Source organism: Carcharodon carcharias, chromosome 8 (genome assembly GCF_017639515.1).
Source record: "Carcharodon carcharias isolate sCarCar2 chromosome 8, sCarCar2.pri, whole genome shotgun sequence".
NCBI classification, from domain to species: Eukaryota; Metazoa; Chordata; class Chondrichthyes; order Lamniformes; family Lamnidae; genus Carcharodon; species Carcharodon carcharias.
In genome coordinates, this window is record NC_054474.1 from 169098434 (window position 1) to 169118268 (window position 19835).

The window sequence follows — 19835 nt, forward strand, 5'->3', positions numbered from 1 at the left end:
CCACTTTCTGTTATGCCATCAGGAATGACATGCCATAGATAAATATCACCCTTTGTTTCTCAAAGCTTTTATTTCCCCTTTGCAACATTTTAACCGATAACCCCGCCCTTTCCAATATAATGCTGTCTTAATTTGCTTTTCTTTGTTTCCCCACCACCCCATTCTTTAGCTTGCGTACTTCTGAGACCAGTTATCTGAATGAAGCATTTTCCTTCTACTCGGCAATAAGACAAAGGGCCTACTACTCCCAAGTCACTAAAGAGGACAGGTATGCTAATCTATATGATTTCATAATTATCTTTTGTGTATTTATAACTACAAATACAAAGTGCTGCAGGCATAACTCTTACAGAGATGGTTACAACTAAAGTTTTGTCTGCTGAAATACCCTTGCAAGATTTGTTCTTTTCTTTTAATGGACAATGATTTTGATGTTTTAACAAATGCTCTTGAATTAAAGCAGCAAAATTGGAAAATATGTCTCCATTATATGCAGAAAATTCAAATTGTTAAATTTTAATTTGTATTGGTAATTTTTTTCACATTTCTTGGTCAGATGCGTCACTCAATGTTTCTTTGCTTTGAATTTGTTTGGTTTGCTCGCTTTTTGTAGGCCTGAGCTTGTGGTTAAAAAGCTACGGTATTATGCACGATACATAGTGGTTTGTCTGCTGCTTAACAAAATGGACCTAGTTGGAGATCTTGTTAAGGTATGGGTCATTTTTGTGAACTGTGTTTCATGTTCTTGGTACTTTTATTGAAATATTTTCAATTTTTGAAACATTTGTTTTTAGCTCCTTCCCTAAGGACTGCTTCTCTCCAACCCCCACTCCACCTTGAGAGGCTGATACAGAATGTGCAAGACCTTTGAAATAGGTCCATAGCTGAGCTTCAAAGCCAAATTATCCATCGCCAAGGCTGCTATTTCCATCTCTGCAACATTACCTGCTTCCATCCCTACCTCAACTCCACACCTGCTGAAAACTTTAGCCATGCTTTTGCCACGTAGACTGTTTTTCCCAACTTATTCCCTGATGCCTCCTATCCTCCAACTTGTCCTACACTCGCCAGCTTTCCCATCACCTTGTCCTTTCTGATGTACACTAGTTCCCTCATCCCCAACACAACTGAATTTATATTCCTTCTCATCTTTATGTCCCTTTATGACCTTGCATTGCTCTCTCCAACAGCCCTCTAGCTTTGCACATCTGTACTTTTATTTAGAAAACGTCTCAAAAATCTCTACCTTATTTTAACTAAGCTTTCTATCGGCTCTCTCAACTCGCTTTCTCTATGGTTTTGTGTATGCGTCTGTAATTTAATTAATAGTGCTGTCTCTTTTTCTCATTCTTTCTGCAAACGCCTTGGGATCTGTTTTGTTCTAAAGTTATTGTAGCAGTTGTTGAATTTTAAAGCAGATGTAATGTTTAAAGTCTTTGTGAATTTGACGTTGTTCATGGTAGAAGTGCTAATAATCTACCATCACCAGTTTGTCAAATAGGAAAAAAATTCTTGCAGAACAACACATTTGTCAAACCACTATAAATGTAATTTTGTACATATTTGGTTTGAGTACAGAGTCGTTGCATGTTACTGTCTGATGTTTGCTAGGGAGAGTGTGACACAGTGATCTGTTTACTATTGCATGTGTTAATCCAACTGACCTATTTACAAAACTGGGAATATGAATAGATTGGTAGGAGGTCGAGGTAAGGAATGAAGTTATAATGCACTTCAAAATAATGAAAATAATGTTTTTTCTCTGCCAAGTTCATTTTCCATCCTTTAATAGTAGCTATTCTAGGAACTACTACAAAAAATTTTGTCAGAGCATTTCCTAATTCCAGTAATTTATCTTGTTATTTAATTAATTCTCAATACATCAAATTAATTTTCAGATGGTCCAATTTAACAGAAACCTATTTCCTGCTATTTTAAAGTTTATTATATCTATATATTTATTAAATATAAAATATTAAAATAAAATATTAAAATTTTTAAATCCCTACTCAGTCATTTGGGCTTGGACTTTGACATTAACCTTCTTAATCACTTAATGGAATGTGCATACATGAAAGTCAGCCATGCATGGATAGATGGTTATTGTCCAGACACATGCGCAAAAAGTAGCCACATGTGCCAGAGAGTTGCCAATAATCTGATGTTGTTCAATTTGTCCTTGAAAATGTTTATTTTCCTAATTAACTATTCTCCATTATCAAAGTTTTACACTATTCATAATTTTAAAAATTCTACCATGGGAAGAACAGCATTTGTTGTCCATCCATAATTGCCCTTGAGAAGATAGTGGTAAGCCACTGACTTCTTGAACCACTGCTGTCCATTTGGTGTCAATACACGCACAATGCCATTAGAAAGGGAGTTCCAGATTTTTGACCCAGTAACAGCGAAGGCTTGGTGATGTAGTTTCAAGCCAGGATTGTGTGTGACTTCAAGGGGAATTTAGTGGTGTTCCCATGCATTTGCTGCCCTTTGTTCTTCTAGGTGTTAGAGGTTGTTTGAAAGATGCTTTTGGAGGAGGCGTGGTGAGTTGCTGCAATGTAACTTGTAGATGGCACACACTGCAGCCACTAAGCATCAGTGGTGGAATGAGTGCGTATTTAAGGTGTTGGATGGGATCCCAGTCAAGTGGTTTGTTTTGTCCTAGATGGCGTCAAGCTTCTTGAATGTTGTTGGAGCTGCACTTATCCAAGTAAGCGGAGAGTATTTCATCACATTCCTGATTAATGCCTTGTAGATGGTGGATAGTCTTTGGGGAGTCAGGAAGTGAGTTACTCCCAGCAAAATTCCTAGCCCCTGACTTGCTCTTGTAGCTACAGTATTTACATTGCCCCCCCCCCCCCACCATCGATGCGGATGGTGGGAGGATTCTGCTATGCTAATTTTGTTGAATGTTGAGGGGATATGGTTTTTTATTTCTAGCAGTAAGTTTTTTTAAATGTGAACTTTATTCATCAAATCTAGTCTTTTTCCCAAAATCCAATAGTGTTCCAAATAATTGTCTAGTAACGCTTGGGAGATTTTAAACCATGTTATTATTTTAAAAAGTTCTGAAAAGATTCTCTTGTTGGAGATGGTCGTTGCCTGGCACTCATATGGTACAAATATTATTTGCCACGTATTAGCCTAATCCTGAATATTGTCCAGATCTTGCATATGGACATGGAATGCTTCAGTAACTGAGGAGTCGTGAATGACATTGAATACTGTTATTGCTTACAGCTTATAAGAACAAATTACATGAAATTGATGGTGACAGAGGAAGGAACTTCTTTACATGTAACTTTTTCCACTCCCTTCCCCATTTTCTTCCCTTCTCTCATGAGACACTGACCTGTAGGGTATGAGTCCGTCAACACTTGCAACCCTCTGGTATCTTGCCCAAGTGGCAATTTTTCATTGAGCCTAGAAAATCAATGCGCTACAATATGAAGAATTTTAAACCTGAACTGAATTTTGTCTGTGGGCTTTCAGCTTCCAACAAGTGGGTTTCACTGATCTTTTTTCTCTCCATCTAATTAACTTTGGGATAGTGACTTCCAATTCTGTCCTCACAAAGCTTGGCACATAGCAGAGATTATATTTGGTGTTACGGGATCTATACAGCTCAGTGGAACACAAAAGGTCCACTTGGCTGCATAGAAGAAGATGCATTTCAGTTTTAAATCACTCTGGTTTATTTTCATTTAACTACAGCATAGCACAGGTTTCACTACTACTTTTTCTACACTTAAAATTCCTCCATCTGCTGTTAATTTTTGTATATGTAATTTCAATAATGGTGAACTAGTTGTAGTTCCATATTACACACTCAAAGTAGTTTCTAATTTTAATAGGAACTGTCAGATGAAATTGAAGATTATACACATCGGTTCAACACTGAAGATCAGCTAGAATGGAATCTTGTGCTGCAAGAGGTGGCAGCGTTTGTTGAGGTCTGTTTATAGTAATCTGGACTTATTGGGAAATATCGGAATATTAAAATAAGTTATTCAATCACTGTCATTTGTGCGTTTAAACTTGATTATCATATCGCTAGTTAGTTAACCAGCTTTTCAAACTAATGTTTTTCTGTTAATGTTGATGATTATGCATTGATTACAAACTTAATGCAGCTGATGCCATTTGCTAATAGCTTAAGTTAGTTCTTAATATGTCTACGACCCTAATGGAAGAGTTTGAGAATCTTTTCAAGTATCAATAAAACTCACCAGTTGAAATTAGATTGAGTTTTATCTGATCTTAATCTGACTGTTGGAAGTTTTACAAATTTGAAGGGCAAGGACTGAGCTGCTCCAATAATTGAAACCCACTTGCTGGCTATCAAATAGCATTGCTAATTGCTCCTGATTCGTTATATGAAGAAAATATGTTCGTTAAGTGATGGTAGATACTGACCAAATGATGCATGTAAAGTAGTGTGTGCAAAAACTTTGCCTCATTAAGTTAACATCTACCATTTAGTTTGAATTATATATGGAAAGTTATTTTTGTATAAGTTCATTCCAAAGCTATTAAGTTTCCTAAGAAATGTGAAGATAATGAATTAGAAATTAGTTTGGATTAGAACTGTCTTATCTGTTCCCTGAGGTGTGTGATGTCCAACAGTAATAGATCCATGCACGATTGCGTGCAAAAGTAAAAGACTCCAGTGGAGCAAGGAGCCATCTTAATATTTCACCCAGTTTGTCCTATCGACCTTGTTGCAAAGTGAATAATATAATTAGAATCAAGAAGTAATCATTTTACAGTGGTCTTGAATATTTTATGGTAAAATATTTTGGAAGTGGTGGAAGAACAACCTTGATTATCCAGTATTCCCTTTCTGGTTCTTGCATTGTTCAGTATAGTATTTCTGTAATCTGTTCTACCAGTCCACCATCTATTTATATATGACTTTATTGCTGTACTGTTCTCTACAAGCTTGCGTATGGCATTTAAAATTTATTTAGCACTTATCAAATGTGCATTGTGTATTCATCTGTCCAGTTGGTAGCTTTCTAGTAAGAAATCCTTTGTTGCGTGATTTAAAATTTGGTCCTAGTAAAAATAGAATAGCAGAAAACATATTTCTTTTGTAAGTGCATTCAAACATTAGGAGCAGCAGAAGGCCATTCGGCTCCTCAAGCCTGTTCCGCCATTCAATAAGATCATGGCTGATCTGATTATAACCTCAACTCCACATTCCTACCTACCCCCATAACCTTTCACCCCCTTGCTTATCAAGAATCTATCTACCTCTGCCTTAAAGATATTCAGACTCTGTCTCCACTGTCTTTTGAGGAAGAGAGTTCCAAAGACTGAATGAAAAAATTTCTCCTCATCTCTGTCTTAAATGGTGACTCCTTACTTTTAAACAGTGATCCCTAGTTCTAGATTCTCCCGCAAGAGGAAACATCCTTTCCACCATGTCAAGACCCCTCAGGATCTTTTATGTCTCAATCAAGTCGCCTCTTGCTTTTCTAAACTCCGGCGGATACAAGCCTAGCATGTCAAACCTTTCCTCCATAAGACAACCTGACCATTTTGGATATTGGTCTAGTAATCCTCCACTGAACTGCATCCAATGCATTTACATCCTTCGTTAAATAGAGACTAATACCGTAGACACTACTCGATATGTGGTCTCATCACGCACTGTATAACTGAAGCATAACCGCCCTACTCTTGTATTCAATTCCTCTTGCAATAAACTATAACATTCTATTAGCTTTCCTAATTACTTGCTGTATCTGCATATTAACCTTTTGTGATTCATGCACTAAGACACTCAGATTCTTCTACACCTCTGAGCTGTGCAATCTCTCACCATTTAGACAATATGCTTTTTTTTTATTCTTCCTGCCAAAATGGACAATATCACATTTTCCCACATTATACTCCATTTGCCAGATCTTTGCCCGCTCACTTAACCTATCTATATCGCCTTGTAGCCTCCTTCTGCCCTCTTCTTATTTCTCCAGCTTACTTGTCTACTTATCTTTCTGTCATCAAGCAAATTTAACAACCATAACTTCGGCCCCTTCATCCAAGTCATTTATATAAAGTGTAAAAAGTTGATACCCCCGCACTGACCCCTGTGGCACACCACTCGTTACATCTTGCCAACCAGAAAATGATCCATTTATGCTTACTCTGTGCTTCCTGTTAGCTTGCCAATCTTCCATCCATGTCAATATATTAATCCTTATGCCATGAGCTGTTATTTTCTGCAATAATCTTTGATGTGGCACCTTATCAAATGCCTTCTGGAAATCTAAGTACAGTACATCCACCAGTTATCCACAGCACATGTTACTTCTTCAAAGATCTCCAATAAATTTGTTAAACTTGATTTCCCTGTCGTAAAACCATGTTGACTCTGCCTGATTACCTTGAATTTATCTGTATGTCCTGCTATAATGTCTTTAATAATAGCTTCTAACATTTTCCCTCTGACAGATATTAACTGGCCTGTAGTTTTCTGCTTTCTGCCTGTCTCGCTTTTTGAATAAAGGAATTACCTTTGCTATTTTCTAATCTAATGGAACCTTCCCCAAATCTAAGGAATTTTGGCAAATTAAAAACAATGTACCTACTATCTCAGTAGCGACTTCTTTTTGAGACCCTAGGGCAAAGTCCTTCAGGACCTGAGAACTTGTCAGCCTGCAACTGCAACAATTTGCTCAGGTCCAGTTCCCTGGTGATTGTAATTCTCTTGATTTCATCCCTCTCTTCCAATTCCTGATTTACAGCTGTTTCTGGGATTTTACTTGTATCCTGTATAGTGAAGACTGATGCAAAATACCAGTTCAGTTCATCTGCCATCACCTTATTTTCCATTATTAATTCCCCAGGCTCACTTTCTATAGAGCCAAACATCACTTTGTTAACATTTTTTTTCTTTTTTACGTATCTATGGAAACTCTTACTGCATTTTTATTCTAGCTAGCTTTCTCTTGTACTCTAATCTTTCCCTTCTTATTAATCTTTTAGTCGTTCTTGCATCTGTTGACCTGCCACCCAATTATATGCAATTATATGCTTTTCCTTTAGATTTGACACTATCTTTAACTTTTTTTACTTAACCACGGATGGTGGGTCCTTGAACCATAGACCATAGAAAAATACAGTGCAGAAAGAGGCTATTCAGTCCATCTTGTCTGCACCAGCCAAACAGAGAAAAAAGAAACTAGCTGCTCATTTTAATCTCTCATTCTAGCACTTCTCAGTACTCTGAAATATCCCTTTAAATGCCTGCCACTGCATCTCTATGGACCTATTCGTTACACTAATTTGCCAGTTCACTTTAGCTAGCTCTATTTTCATGCCCTCACAATTGTCCTTATTTAAGTTTAAAATACTAGTCTTAGATTCCCCTCAAACTGAATGCAAAATTCAATCAAATTATGATTGAAGTAGTGGAATTATTAGGAATTAAGTCACAACCGAAGTTGTGCGTTTTTTTATTATTTCACAGAACGTGGACATCGCTGGCTAGGCCAACAATTTTCATCTATCCCTGATTTTCCTTGAGAAGGAAAATATGTACACCCACAGTATTGTTAGGAAGGGAATTCCAGGATTTTGACTCAATAACAGTGAAGGAATGGTGATTTAGTTCCAAGGCAGTGTGGCCTATGACCTGGAGGCGATCTTTTAGTCTTGGCTTGCTTGATCTTAGTCGTGTTGGTCACTCAGGTCAGAGATTGCAATCTCCTAATAATTCTGATTCATTTTTGCACAAAGTGCTCTAATTATCTGGAAATTAGAATTAATTTCCAATTTAAAATGACTTTTTTTCAAGAAAATTTCAAATGAAGAAATGTATTCTTTTTTCATTATGCCCAAAGTTGTTGTAGGTGAAATCTTGGGTGTGGGGTAGAAGAACTGGGGAATTGGTGACAGTGAAGCAAAACTTCATGATGTTAATGTGCATGGGTTTGTTAAGTTCGCAAAGATGCTAAGTTGAGATTCCAATTTTGAATATTGTCCAATAACTTTTTTTTGATGGCTGAAGGCCTCTGCCACTGCTGCTGATGATTAGGAAAGTGTTGTCTGAAGTAGTTTTTCTATCTAATTTTTACATTTGTGTGCGTATGTCCAAGTTTCCTTCCCTATGATGAATTATCTATGTCTTTGGTTTCCACCTCTTGTCTCCTTGGGTAGTAGATCCAGCATTGGAAATATGCATGGGGTTGTGATTGTAGCCTGAAATTTCACCCTGCTGCTAGAGTATCCATAATCAGTAACAAGCTGCTTGCAAGTTGTCGTTTTGACGTGTGAAGAGCATAGAAGGCGTCAGTATTATTGATGACTTGAGTATGATTGCCTTCAGCAGCAGCCAGATTGTAACATAATAGTTCGGGTGTTGGTCAAGCCCATCTTCATCCTTTGGATCAAGTTAATTAATGCAAATGTTTTTAAAGTGACTTTTAATCCATGATGTATAAACTGAAAAGGCTGGAAATACATAACAGGCCAGGCAGCATCTGTGGAGAGAGAAACAGACCTGACATTTTAGACTTTTGTCAGAACTGGAAAAATTGTTACAGATGTACAGATGTCCCATTTTCATTAAGGAGACCAAATGCAGATTGGGTGACCGCTTTGCTGAACACCTCCATTAAGTCTGCAAGTGTGAGGCTGAGCTTCAAGTTGTTTACTATTTTAATTCTCCGTCCATTCCACTTTTGTCTGTGTCCCCCTCCAGTGTTGCAATTAAGTCCGAAGAGAAACACCTCATCTTTCGATCAGGTACTTTATAATCTTCTGGCTGAATAGTGATTTCTGTTATTTCAGATCATAATCACTGTCTGCATTTTTTAAGGCACCAGGTGCTGATAAGGATTCTGCTGCTCATTAACAGCAGAATCCTTATCCTTCTATCCTATCACAGACGCCTCCTTTGGTTCTTTTCTCCCCTCTCCCGCCCCCTGCCCTTTTCCCTGCTTCTGTCCTTGCCTAACATATGTTATATCTGTAACATTTCCCAGTTCTGAAGAAAAATTAACGGCCTGAAATGTGAACAATTTTTTTTTTCTCCACAGGTACTTCCTGATCTACTGCATATTTCCAGCAGTTACTGTTTATCCAGCATTCACCATGTTTTGTGCAAATTAAGATAGAAACCAATAAAAGTGTCAGCGTCTCCATATTTTAAAAAAAACTCCCCTCGCACAAACTTTGACCTGCAGTAGCTCATGAGCAGTAACTACGGAACAATTACAGAAGTTTTGAGCAAAGTAATTTTTAAAACTCTATAGTTTATTCTAAAACTAAATGTTAGTTTCTCATCAGTATGTGTGCCCATTGAGCTGCACTGCTGAATTTTCCATCTACCTCTGTTTCTATTCTCTCATATCAATTTTATTCTCATTAAATCAAAGGTCTTGGGTCATATTATAATTGAGGGGAAAATGATGAAAAAGGTCAGAAACATTTTTCTCCCCTTGTCCTCTGATAATGGTGAGTGCTGCTTGGGCCTAGTTCTATAGGCACGGTATCACTTGGTTCCTCACCCAGATTTGCAAATGAGCATTGACAAGCTGCTCAATCATGCTAGGCATCATAGCTAAGCCCAATCCTATAGAATTGTAGATTGGTTACAGCACACAAGGAGACAATTTGGTCCATCTAGTCCATGCCAAGTCTCTCCAAGAACAATCCAACTAGTCCCACTCCCCTGCCGCTTACCTGTAGCCCTTTTTTTTTTCTTCATGTACTTCTCTAATTCCCTTTTGAAAACCACGGTTGAATCTGCCATTAGGCAGTGCATTCCAGATAACCACTCGCTGTATTAAAAAAAAGTTCTTGTGCGCTTACACCCCCAGGTCTCCCTGCTCTTTTTAGAATTATACCCTTTAGCTTATATTTCCTGGCCTCATTCTACCAGAATGTATCACTTCATACTTCTCTGCATTAAATTTCATCTGTCACTTTCTGCCAGCCTGTCTTGAAGTCTAACACCATCCTCCTCACTGTTCAGTAGACTTGTAAGTTTTGTGTTATCTGCACATTTTTAAATTGTGCTCTGTACATCCAAGTCCAGGTCACGAATTTACTTTAAGAAAATTAGTGGTCCTAGTATTGACTCCAGGGAAATCCAGTCCCCCGAGCACCTCTATCAAATTGCCTGTCAAACTTCTCGAAGTTCTATACATTCTAATGAGAGAGAAAAATTCCCAAGGGGAGGGCCCACCATCTGTGGTTAACTAAAAAAAGTTAAAGATGATATCAAACTTAAAGAATAAGCATATCATTACGCAAAGACTGGTGGCAGGTCAGAAGATTAGAAAGAACAGCAAATAATGACAAAAAGATTAATAAGGAGGGAAAATTAGAGTATGAGAGAAAGCTAGCTAGTATCATAAAGATGGATGGTAAGAGTTTCTATAGATATTTAATTAAGAAATGAGTCAACAAAGTAAGCGTTGGTCCTATAGAGAGCGTGTCTGGGGAATTGATAATGGAAAGTAGGGAGATGGTGGATGAATTAAGCGGGTATTTTGCTTTGGTCTTCACTATAGAGGACACAAGTAACATTTGGAAATAGCTGTAAATCAGGAAATAGAAGGGAGGGAGGAACTTTGGGAAAAAAACCATCACCAGGGAAGTTGTACTGAGGAAATAGTTGGGACTGAGGGCTGACAAATTGCCAGGTCCAGATGGACTTTACCTTAAGACCTTGAAAGAAGTGGCTAGTGAGGTAGTTGATGCATTGGTTTTAATTTCCAAAATTCCCTCGATTCTGAGAAGGTTTATGAGATTGGAAAATAGCAAATATAATCCCTTTATTCAAAAAGGCAGGGAGACAGAAAGCAGGAAACTTTAGGCCAGTTAGCCTAACATCTGTCATAGGGAAGATGTTAGGAGCTATTATTAAAGATGTTATAGCAGAGTACTTGGAAAAATTCAAGGCAATCAGGCAGAGTCAGCATGATTTTGTAAAAGAGACATCATGTTTAACCAATTTATTGGAGTTCTTTGAAGAAGTCACATGTGTTGTGGATAAAGGGTAACTGGTGGATGCACTATAATTAGATTTCCAGAAGGCATTTGATAAAGTGCTACATCAAAGGTTATTACAAAAAATAAAAGCTGTGTAGGGGGATAACATATATTGGCATGGATGGAAGATTGTTTAGTTAACAGGAAGCAGAGAGTTGGCATAAATGGGTCTTTTTCTGGTTGGCAGGATGTGATGAGTGGTGTGCCACAGGGATCAGTGCTGAGGCCACAACTTTTTACAATTAATATGAATGACTTGGATGAAGGGTCCGAAGGAATGGTGGCTAAATTTGCTGATGACACAAAGATAGGTGGGAAGAGGATGTAAGGAGGTTACAAAGTGACTTAGTTAGGTTAAGTAAATGGGCAAAGATCTGACAAATGGAGTATAATGTCGGCAAATGTGAAATTGTGCATTTTGGCAGGAAGGATATAAAGCAAGCTCATTATCTAAATGGTGAGAAATTGCAGATCTCTGAGATTCAGGGGGTTCTAGGTGTCCTTGTGCACGAATCACAAAAGGTTAGTATGTACGTACAGCAGGTTGTTAGGAAAGCTAATAGAATGTTATCATTTATTGTGAGGGGAATTGATTACAAAAGTAACGAGGTTATGCTTCAGTTGTACAGGGCATTGGTGAGACCACATCTGGAGTATTGAGTACAGCACTGGTCTCCTTATTTAAAGAAAGATGTAAATGCGTTAGAAGCAGTTCAGATAAGGATTCCTAGACTAATACCAGGAACGGGCGGGTTGTCCTATGAGGAAAGGCTGGACAGGTTAGGCTTGTACCCACTGGACTTTAGAAGAGTAAGAGGCGACTTAATTGAAATCTTTAAGATCCTGAGGGGCCATGACAAGGTGAATGTGGAGAGGATATTTCCTCTTGTGGGAGAATCTAGAACGAGGAGTCATTGTTTAAAAATAAGGGGTTGCTCATTTAAGACAGCGATGAGGAGAATTTTTTTCTGAGGGTTGTGAGTCTTTGGAACTCTCTTCCTCAAAAGGTGGTGGAAGTAGAGTCTTTGAATATTTTAAGGCAGGACTGGATAGATTCTTGATTAACAGTGGGGTGTAAAATTATCAGGGGTTGGCAGGTATGTGGGGTTGAGGTTACATTCAAATCAGCCATGATCTTATTGTATGGCGGAGCAGGCTTAAGGGACCAAGTGGCCTACTTCTGCTCCTTATTCGTATGTACGTATGGAAAAAAACCCAGCTTCCCCAACCTATCCACATAACTATCCTTCATATATAGAATCATTCTCATTAATCTTTTCTGTGCTTTCTCTAATATCTTCACATCTTTCCTAAAGTGTGGTGCCCAGAATTGGATACACTACTCCAGTCTGGAAAACAAACATTCAACACTGAACTATTTTCCATCTATTAGCCAATTTCATATCATGTTGCCACTTTCCCTTCTATTCCAAGGGCTTCAACTTTTCTGGCAAGCCTATTATGACACTTTATCAAACACCTTCTGAAAGTCCGTGTACATTCACAGAATCACACAGTGCAGAAGAGGCCTTTTGGCCCATCGAGTCTGCACCAACACGTGAGAAATACCCGACCTACCTACCTAATCCCATTTACCAGCACTTGACCCATAGCCTTGAATGTTATGACGTGCCAAGTGCTCATCCAGGTACTTTTTAAAGGATGTGAGGCAACCCGCCTCCTCCACCCTCCCAGGCAGTGCATTCCAGACCATCGCCACCCTCTGGGTAAAAAATTTTTCCTCACATCCCCATACATCTCCTGCCCCTCACCTTGAACTTATGTCCCCTTGTGACTGACCCTTCAACTAAGCGGAACAGCTGCTCCCTGTCCATGCCCCTCATAATCTTGTACACCTCGATCAGGTTGCCTCTCAGTCTTCTCTGCTCCAACGAAAACAACCCAAGTCTATCCAACCTCTCTTCATAACTTAAATGTTTCATCCCAGGCAACATCCTGGTGAATCTTCTCTGCGCCCCTCCAGTACAATCACATCCTTCCTATAATGTGGCGACCAGAACTACACACAGTATTCCAGTTGTGGCCTCACCAAGGTTCTATACAACTCCCTGTGGTACGCCCTAGACACTGGCTTCCAGTCACTAAAGCATCCTTCTGTCATCACCCTCTGTCTCCTACAACTAATCTTGAATCCACCTTATCAAATTATCCTGTATCCCATGTGGGACCTTGTCAAAGGCTTTGCTGAAATACATATAAACTACATCAACTACACTACCCTCATCTATATACCTGGTCACTTCTTCAAAAAATTCAATCATTTGTTAGGCATGACCTCCCTCTGACAAAGCCATGCTGACTATCCCTGATCAAACCTTGCCTCTCCAAGTGGAGATAGACTCTCTCCTTCAGAACTTTCTCCAATAGTTTGCCTACCACTGACGTGAGACTCACTGGTCTGTAGTTCCCTGGCTTATCTCTACAACTCTTCTTAAATAGTGGAACCACATTAGCTCTTCTCCAGTCCTCTGGCACCTCCCCCGTGGCCATAGAAGAATTAAAGATTCGGGTCAGAACCCCTGTGATCTCCTCCCTTGCGTCCCTCAGCAGTCTGGGACACAAATCATCCAGACTTGAAGATTTGTCCACTCTTAAGCCTGCCAACACCTCCAATACCTTGTCACTCCCTATATCAATTTGCTCAAGAACCTCGCAGTCTCTCTCCCCGAGTTCGATACCTTCATCCCTCATTCTGTTGGGTGAAGACGGATGTGAAATATTCGTTCAACTGAAGATGGATGTGATCAACCATATTTCCCCCATTAACCCTCTCAGTTACCTCATCAAAAAACTCAGTTATGTAAGTTAAATATGATTTGCCTTTAACAAACCATGCTGGCTTTCCCTAATTAATCCACACTTCTTCTGGTGACTGTTAATTTTGTCTTGGATTATCGTTTCTAAAAGCTTCTCGATCACCAAGGTTAGACTGAGTAGTGGAGAAATTTTTAGAAACTATCTTCTCTTCACATATCTAGCTTCCCAGTAAAGGTAACCCTGATTTTGTTTTTCGCTCCCTTGCCCCACCTCTACCTCTCTCTAGCCCAGAATTCCTAATGCCAATTATAGTGCTCTCAGCTGGGGCAGCAATATTATCAACTGTTAGCACAGCCCAGAAGTTAAGAATGTTTTTCATCATTTGTATGGTTTAGTCCTATGTTGGACAGTATGTTTTTCAACTGAGCCGTGGAAGGGGCTGTGGGCACCATTTATTAAAATCAAATCTATCTCAACCATGTTTTTCCTCATTACTTTACCATTTTTTATTTTTTGTGTTACAACATAACGTGTTTTGTAACCTGCAGATGTGGTTGATATTGATAGATCAGCACAGATTACCTTTTTCCATGGATATAACTTTCATCCTGGTGGCCACTTTGTTGGTTTATAGTTTCACTAAGTACTTAAATTGAATTGTTTAATTTTATTGTAAAACAGTTTCTAAACTTATGTTTCATTAACTGAGAAGTGGTTTTAAAAGGTTAAACTTTGAAGGGAGATAGTTTTGGTCCATTTCCCAGGAGAATGATGTTAACTAGTCTAAATTGATGGAATGCAGAGGTAGGATGCCTCTGGTTTAGCGTTTGTGGTTCCTTAGCTAGGTTCAAATGTTGTTTGACCTATTTGATTCTAGGCGGATCCTGCAATTGTGTTAAATGATGACAACAGCATTGTGGTAACATCAAATCGCCTGGCGGAGGGAGTAGTCCCACCACTGGAACAAGGGATGGTAGCAGGCCAGCTAGCATTAGCAGATGCCCTAATCATTGGAAACTGCAGCAGTCAGGTATGTCTTTTTCTATCTTTCTACTGCTAAAACAAATACATTATCTTGCCCTATTTTTAGCTTTTACCATTGCATAATATCCTGGTAACATATCTTATGCATCGGACTCTACCTTGAGGTTCATTTTATCAATAACTACAGCCTCCAACTTGAGCTGGATTTTATAATTCCCGCCAGCAGGTTAGAAGTCGGAGCGTACACATTAAATTCGGTGAGTGGCCTTTCTGCCACGTATCTGCCTGGCCCTGACCTGTCTGAAATTTTACAGGGCCAGGGGATGTGTCAGGCTGCGCACCCGCTTTTGGACCTATTGAGCCTCTTAATGCATAATTAAGGCCACATATAGGCCTCATCCCGCTGCCACTGATGTTTTACCTGCAGCGTTGGATCCCCATGCTATTCAGAAAGCCTTGTGACAGGCAAACAGTGGGAGGGGCTTCCTTTGCAGGCACCCTGGGTCCACTGAAGGCACCTCCCTCCCACTCCCTCCAAGATCATACCCTTATAAACCAACCCCCCCCGATCTCTTGAACCCAAACCCTTACCCGCACCAGCAAGACCCTGACCCAGACTCCACACAGTATCAAGAAATGGCTGAAGATACTGAATATTGCAAAGGCTTTGGGCCCTGACAATATCCCGGCAATACTACTGAAGACTTGTGCTCCAGAACCAGCCTAGCCAAGCTGTTCCAGTACAGTTATGACACTGACATGTACCCAACAATGTGGAAAATTGCCCAGATATGTCCTGACCACAAAAAGCATAAATCCGATCTGGTCAATTACCTTCCCACTCGCCTCCTCTCAATCATCAGTAAAGTGATGGAACGTGTTGTCAACCCTGCTATCAAGTGCTTCTTACACAACAATAAACTGCTCACTGATGCTCAGTTTGGGTTCTGCCAGAGCCACTCGGCTCCTGACCTTGAGGCAGCTTTTGACCAATGTGGCATTGAGGAGCCTTGGCAAAATTGAGATCAGTTGGAATCAGGGGGAAATCCCTCCACTAGTTGGAGTCATACTTAGTGCAAAGGAAGATGGTTGTGGTTGGTTGGAGGCTGGTCATCTCAGAACTAGGACATTGCTGCAGGTGTTCCTAGTGTCCTAGGTCCAACCTACTTCAGCTGCTTCATCATGACCTTCCCTCCAAAATAAGGTCAGAAGCGGGGATGCTCACAGGGGATGCTCGCTGATGATGATTGTGCAATGTTCAGCACCATTTGTAACTCAGTCAGATACTGAAGCATTCTGTGCCAACATGCAGCAAGACCTGGACAACGTTCAAGGTTAGGTTGATAAGTGGTAAGTAACATTCACACCACATAAGTGCCAGGTAATGACCATCTACAACAAGAGAGATTCTAACCATACCCCCTTGACATTCAATGGCTTTACCATTGCTGAATTCCCCACTATCAACATCCTAGGAGTTACCATTGATTGGAGACTGAACTGGACTAGCCATATGAATATGTGGCTACAAGAGGAGGACAGAGATTGGGAATTCTGAGGCAAGCATCTTGCCTCCTGACTCCCCAAAGCCTGTCCACCATCTATAAGGCACAAGTCAGGTGAGTATGGCTCCAGCAACACTCGAAGTTCAACACCCATCCAGAACAAAACAGCTCGCTTGATTGGCAGCCCATCCTTCAACTTAAACATTCACTCCCTCCATCACTGACGCACATTGGCAGCAGTATGTACTGTATACAGGATGCTCTGCAGCAACTCGTCAAGGCTCCTTCACCAACACCTTCCAAACTTAGAAATATTGAGGCAGCAGACATGTGGGAACACCACCACCTCGAGTTCTTCTCCAAGCCATACACCATCTTGACTTGGAATTGTATTGCAGTTCCTCCACTGTTACGTCATCAAAATCTTGAACTCCCTTCCCAGCAGCACTCTGGGTGTACCTGCACCAGGTGGACTGCAGCCGTTTGAGAAGGTAGCTCATCACCACTTTCTTGAGGGCAATTCGGGATGAGCATAAAATGCTGGACTTGCCAGCAAGGCCCACATTCCACAGAATTATTAAAAAAAAAACACTTAGCTGGGTTCCTTGCTGTGGTGGGACTGCCTGTAATGCCAGCAGTAACCACTGCTCCCATCTGGCACTGCAGGCATCACAGATCTGTTGGCCATCCAATATCCAATTGGCTGGCAGCTCTCTAAGGCGGCCTTCCTCCTGAGAAACATAGAAAATAGGAGCAGGAGTAGGCCATTCAGCTCTTCGAGCCTGCTCCACCATTCATTATGACCATGTTTGATCATCCAACTCAATAGTCTGCTCCCGCTTTCTCCCCATATCCTTTGATCCCTTTCGCCCCAAGAGCTATATCTAACTCCTCCTTGAAAACATACAATGTTTTGGCCTCAACTACTTTCTGTGGTAATGAATTCCATAGGCTCACAGCTCTCTGGGTGAAGAAATTTCTCCTCATCTCAGTCCTAAATGGTCTACCTCATATCCTCAGACTGTGACCCCTGGGTCTGGATTCCCCCACCACTGGGAACATCCTTCCTGCATCTACCCTGTCTAGTCCTGTTAAAATTTTATAGGTTTCTATGAAATACCCCTCATTCTTCTGAACTCCAGTGAATATAATCCAACTGACTCAATCTCACCTCATATGTCAGTCCCGCCATCCCAGGAATCAGTCTGGTAAATCTTCGCTGCACTCCCTCTATAGCAAGAACATCCTTCCCCAGATAAGGAGACCAAAAGGCCCTGTATAATTGCAACAAGACATCCCTGCTCCTGTACTTGAATCCTCTGGCTATGAAGGCCAACATACCATTTGCCTTCTTTACCGCCTGCTGCAACTGCATGCTTACCTTCAGCGACTGGTGTACGAGGACACCCAGGTCTCATTGCACATTCCCCTCTCTCAATTTATAGCCATTCAGATAATAATCTGCCTTCCTGTTTTTGCTACCTCACATTTATCCACAGAAAGGGGAGGAAGTCTCATGTTAATGCAATTAATCCTAGTCTGTTTTAAATTCCCCACGGGTAACCATCAAGATCATGGGCAGGCTTCCCCCGACTTGTTAGCTGGGAAGGGTATGGGAACTGCGGTGCCCAGTAAAATCCAGCCCTTGATTCTTGCTAGGAATGTTTTCCCTATTTTTGAAGTATAGGACATTATATGGCACAAGGCAGTAGTGCAATCTCCTTTGAATGTGTTTTTTTTTCTTCTGCCATTGGAGTGGGGATGAAGCTGGAACAACCATGCTTTGCAGAAGTACAACATTCTGTTCACAAATCAGGAAATGTCAGTGGATTAGGTAATCATATCCTTCCAAATGAGTGGAAAAAATTGAAAATGAAAGTAGCATTTGGATCTAAATGGGATGTATCCAGCAAAGAAAATAAAAAACAAAAACAGAATTACCTGGAAAAACTCAGCAGGTCTGGCAGCATCGGCGGAGAAGAAAAGAGTTGACGTTTCGAGTCCTCATGACCCTTCGACAGAACTAGGCGAATCCCAGGAAGGGGTGAAATATAAGCTGGTTTAAGGTGGTGGGGTTGGGTGGGGGGAGAGAAGTGGAGGGGGGTGGTGTGGTTGTAGGCAAAAGCAGTGATAGAAGCAGATCATCAAAAGATGTCACAGACAGGAGGACAAAAGAACACACAGGTGTCGAAGTTGGTGATATTATCTAAACAAATGTGCTAATTAAGAATGGATGGTAGGGCACTCAAGGTATAGCTCTGGTGGGGGTGGGGGGAGCATAAAAGATTTAAAAATATTTTAAAATAATGGAAATAGGTGGGAAAAAGAAAATAAATGTGTCCATGAAGATGCAAGAGCTCTAATTGCCCCATATGAGATATACTACTAGCGCAGACTAAGAAACAAACTTGCAATCAGTTGGAATGTATATCCTAATGGGCTATATATCCTAATTTGAAACATAAACCTCTTTTAAGTGGAGTTAACAGTGATTGTTCTTGAAGAACAGTAATCTAACATGTAGTAGCAGTTTTGGGGCTGTCACATCTACTTCATTTTCTCCCTGAAAAACTATGAGCACAGATGTGATATTCCCTGCTTCTGGTCCAAGTAAAAATTGAACGTATGCTGCTTTTTAAAAGTTGAGAGATTTTCTGTATCATTGGATACAGGTAATGTAGCAATGTCAGTTTTTTGTTATTTTGTAGATTTACTTGATTCTCTTTTTAAATTTTAGGTTAAGTTCAGTGAGTTAACTATAGACATGTTCCGAATGCTGCAGGCTCTTGAACGGGAACCCATTAATTTGGCTTCACAATTGAACAAGTCTGGGACACAGGTGAATGAAGATTGCTGAACTTATCAATGACTTTTTGAACATGGAAGCAAATTCTAATTTGTGTAATAAATTAAAGCTGAACCAGATGAAATATATTTTCCTGAAAGTGACACAAGAAGTTTTTTTTTGGAATTTTATATCGTCAACGTGATTCACAACTTTATAATACTAGTTGATTTTACATGGTTTTGCTTATGCATGTTCTGACGTGCAACATGATTTTAATGATTTGCAGCTAATCTGGCCTGTTTCTTTTAAGGCATTGTTGAAGTACCGAACTATGAGGAAATTATCTAAATAGGTCTCTATCTATTTAAATGTAATTATGGTGCTGTGGCTCCTCTGGAAAGAAGCCAAAATAACTGGGGAAACAAAACAGACAATGCTGGAAACACAGCAGGTCAGTCAGGACTTGTGCAGGGATCTGATAAGTTAATGTTTTGGGTGCAGACCTTTCAAAACAGAAGAAAGGTTTGTACACAAAGCTATAACTTTTTTGTTTCTCATAACAGATGTTGACTGACCTGTGTTGTTTCCAGCATTTTATATTTTTGTTTAAGATCTCTGGCATCTGCAGTTTTATGTTTTGATTTTATTTGAAACTGGATTTCTTTTCCTCAGTTCTCTTTACTTTTAGGATTTTCAGTTGCAGTTTAGTGTTCCATACAAATTATGGCAGATAACCTCAAAGCTGTTCTTAAAAATGGATGAACCTTTTT

At 39.9% G+C, this 19835-nt stretch overlaps 1 protein-coding gene across 4 annotated transcripts in view; it reads left to right on the forward strand.

The window, feature by feature from the left end:
* The window catches only part of scai (suppressor of cancer cell invasion), a 138486-nt gene that overhangs the window by 66790 nt on the left and 51861 nt on the right, over positions 1-19835 (forward strand). For all 4 annotated transcript variants that reach the window (XR_005943846.1, XM_041194119.1, XM_041194118.1 and 1 more), the window contains 5 exons: positions 170-268; positions 614-710; positions 3858-3956; positions 14666-14818; positions 19015-19116. Coding sequence is in view for 3 of the 4 variants with exons in the window: in XM_041194119.1 (XP_041050053.1) it covers positions 170-268; positions 614-710; positions 3858-3956; positions 14666-14818; positions 19015-19116 (550 nt within the window). In the remaining variant the exon portion in view is untranslated. The remainder of the gene's footprint in view (positions 1-169; positions 269-613; positions 711-3857; positions 3957-14665; positions 14819-19014; positions 19117-19835) is intronic.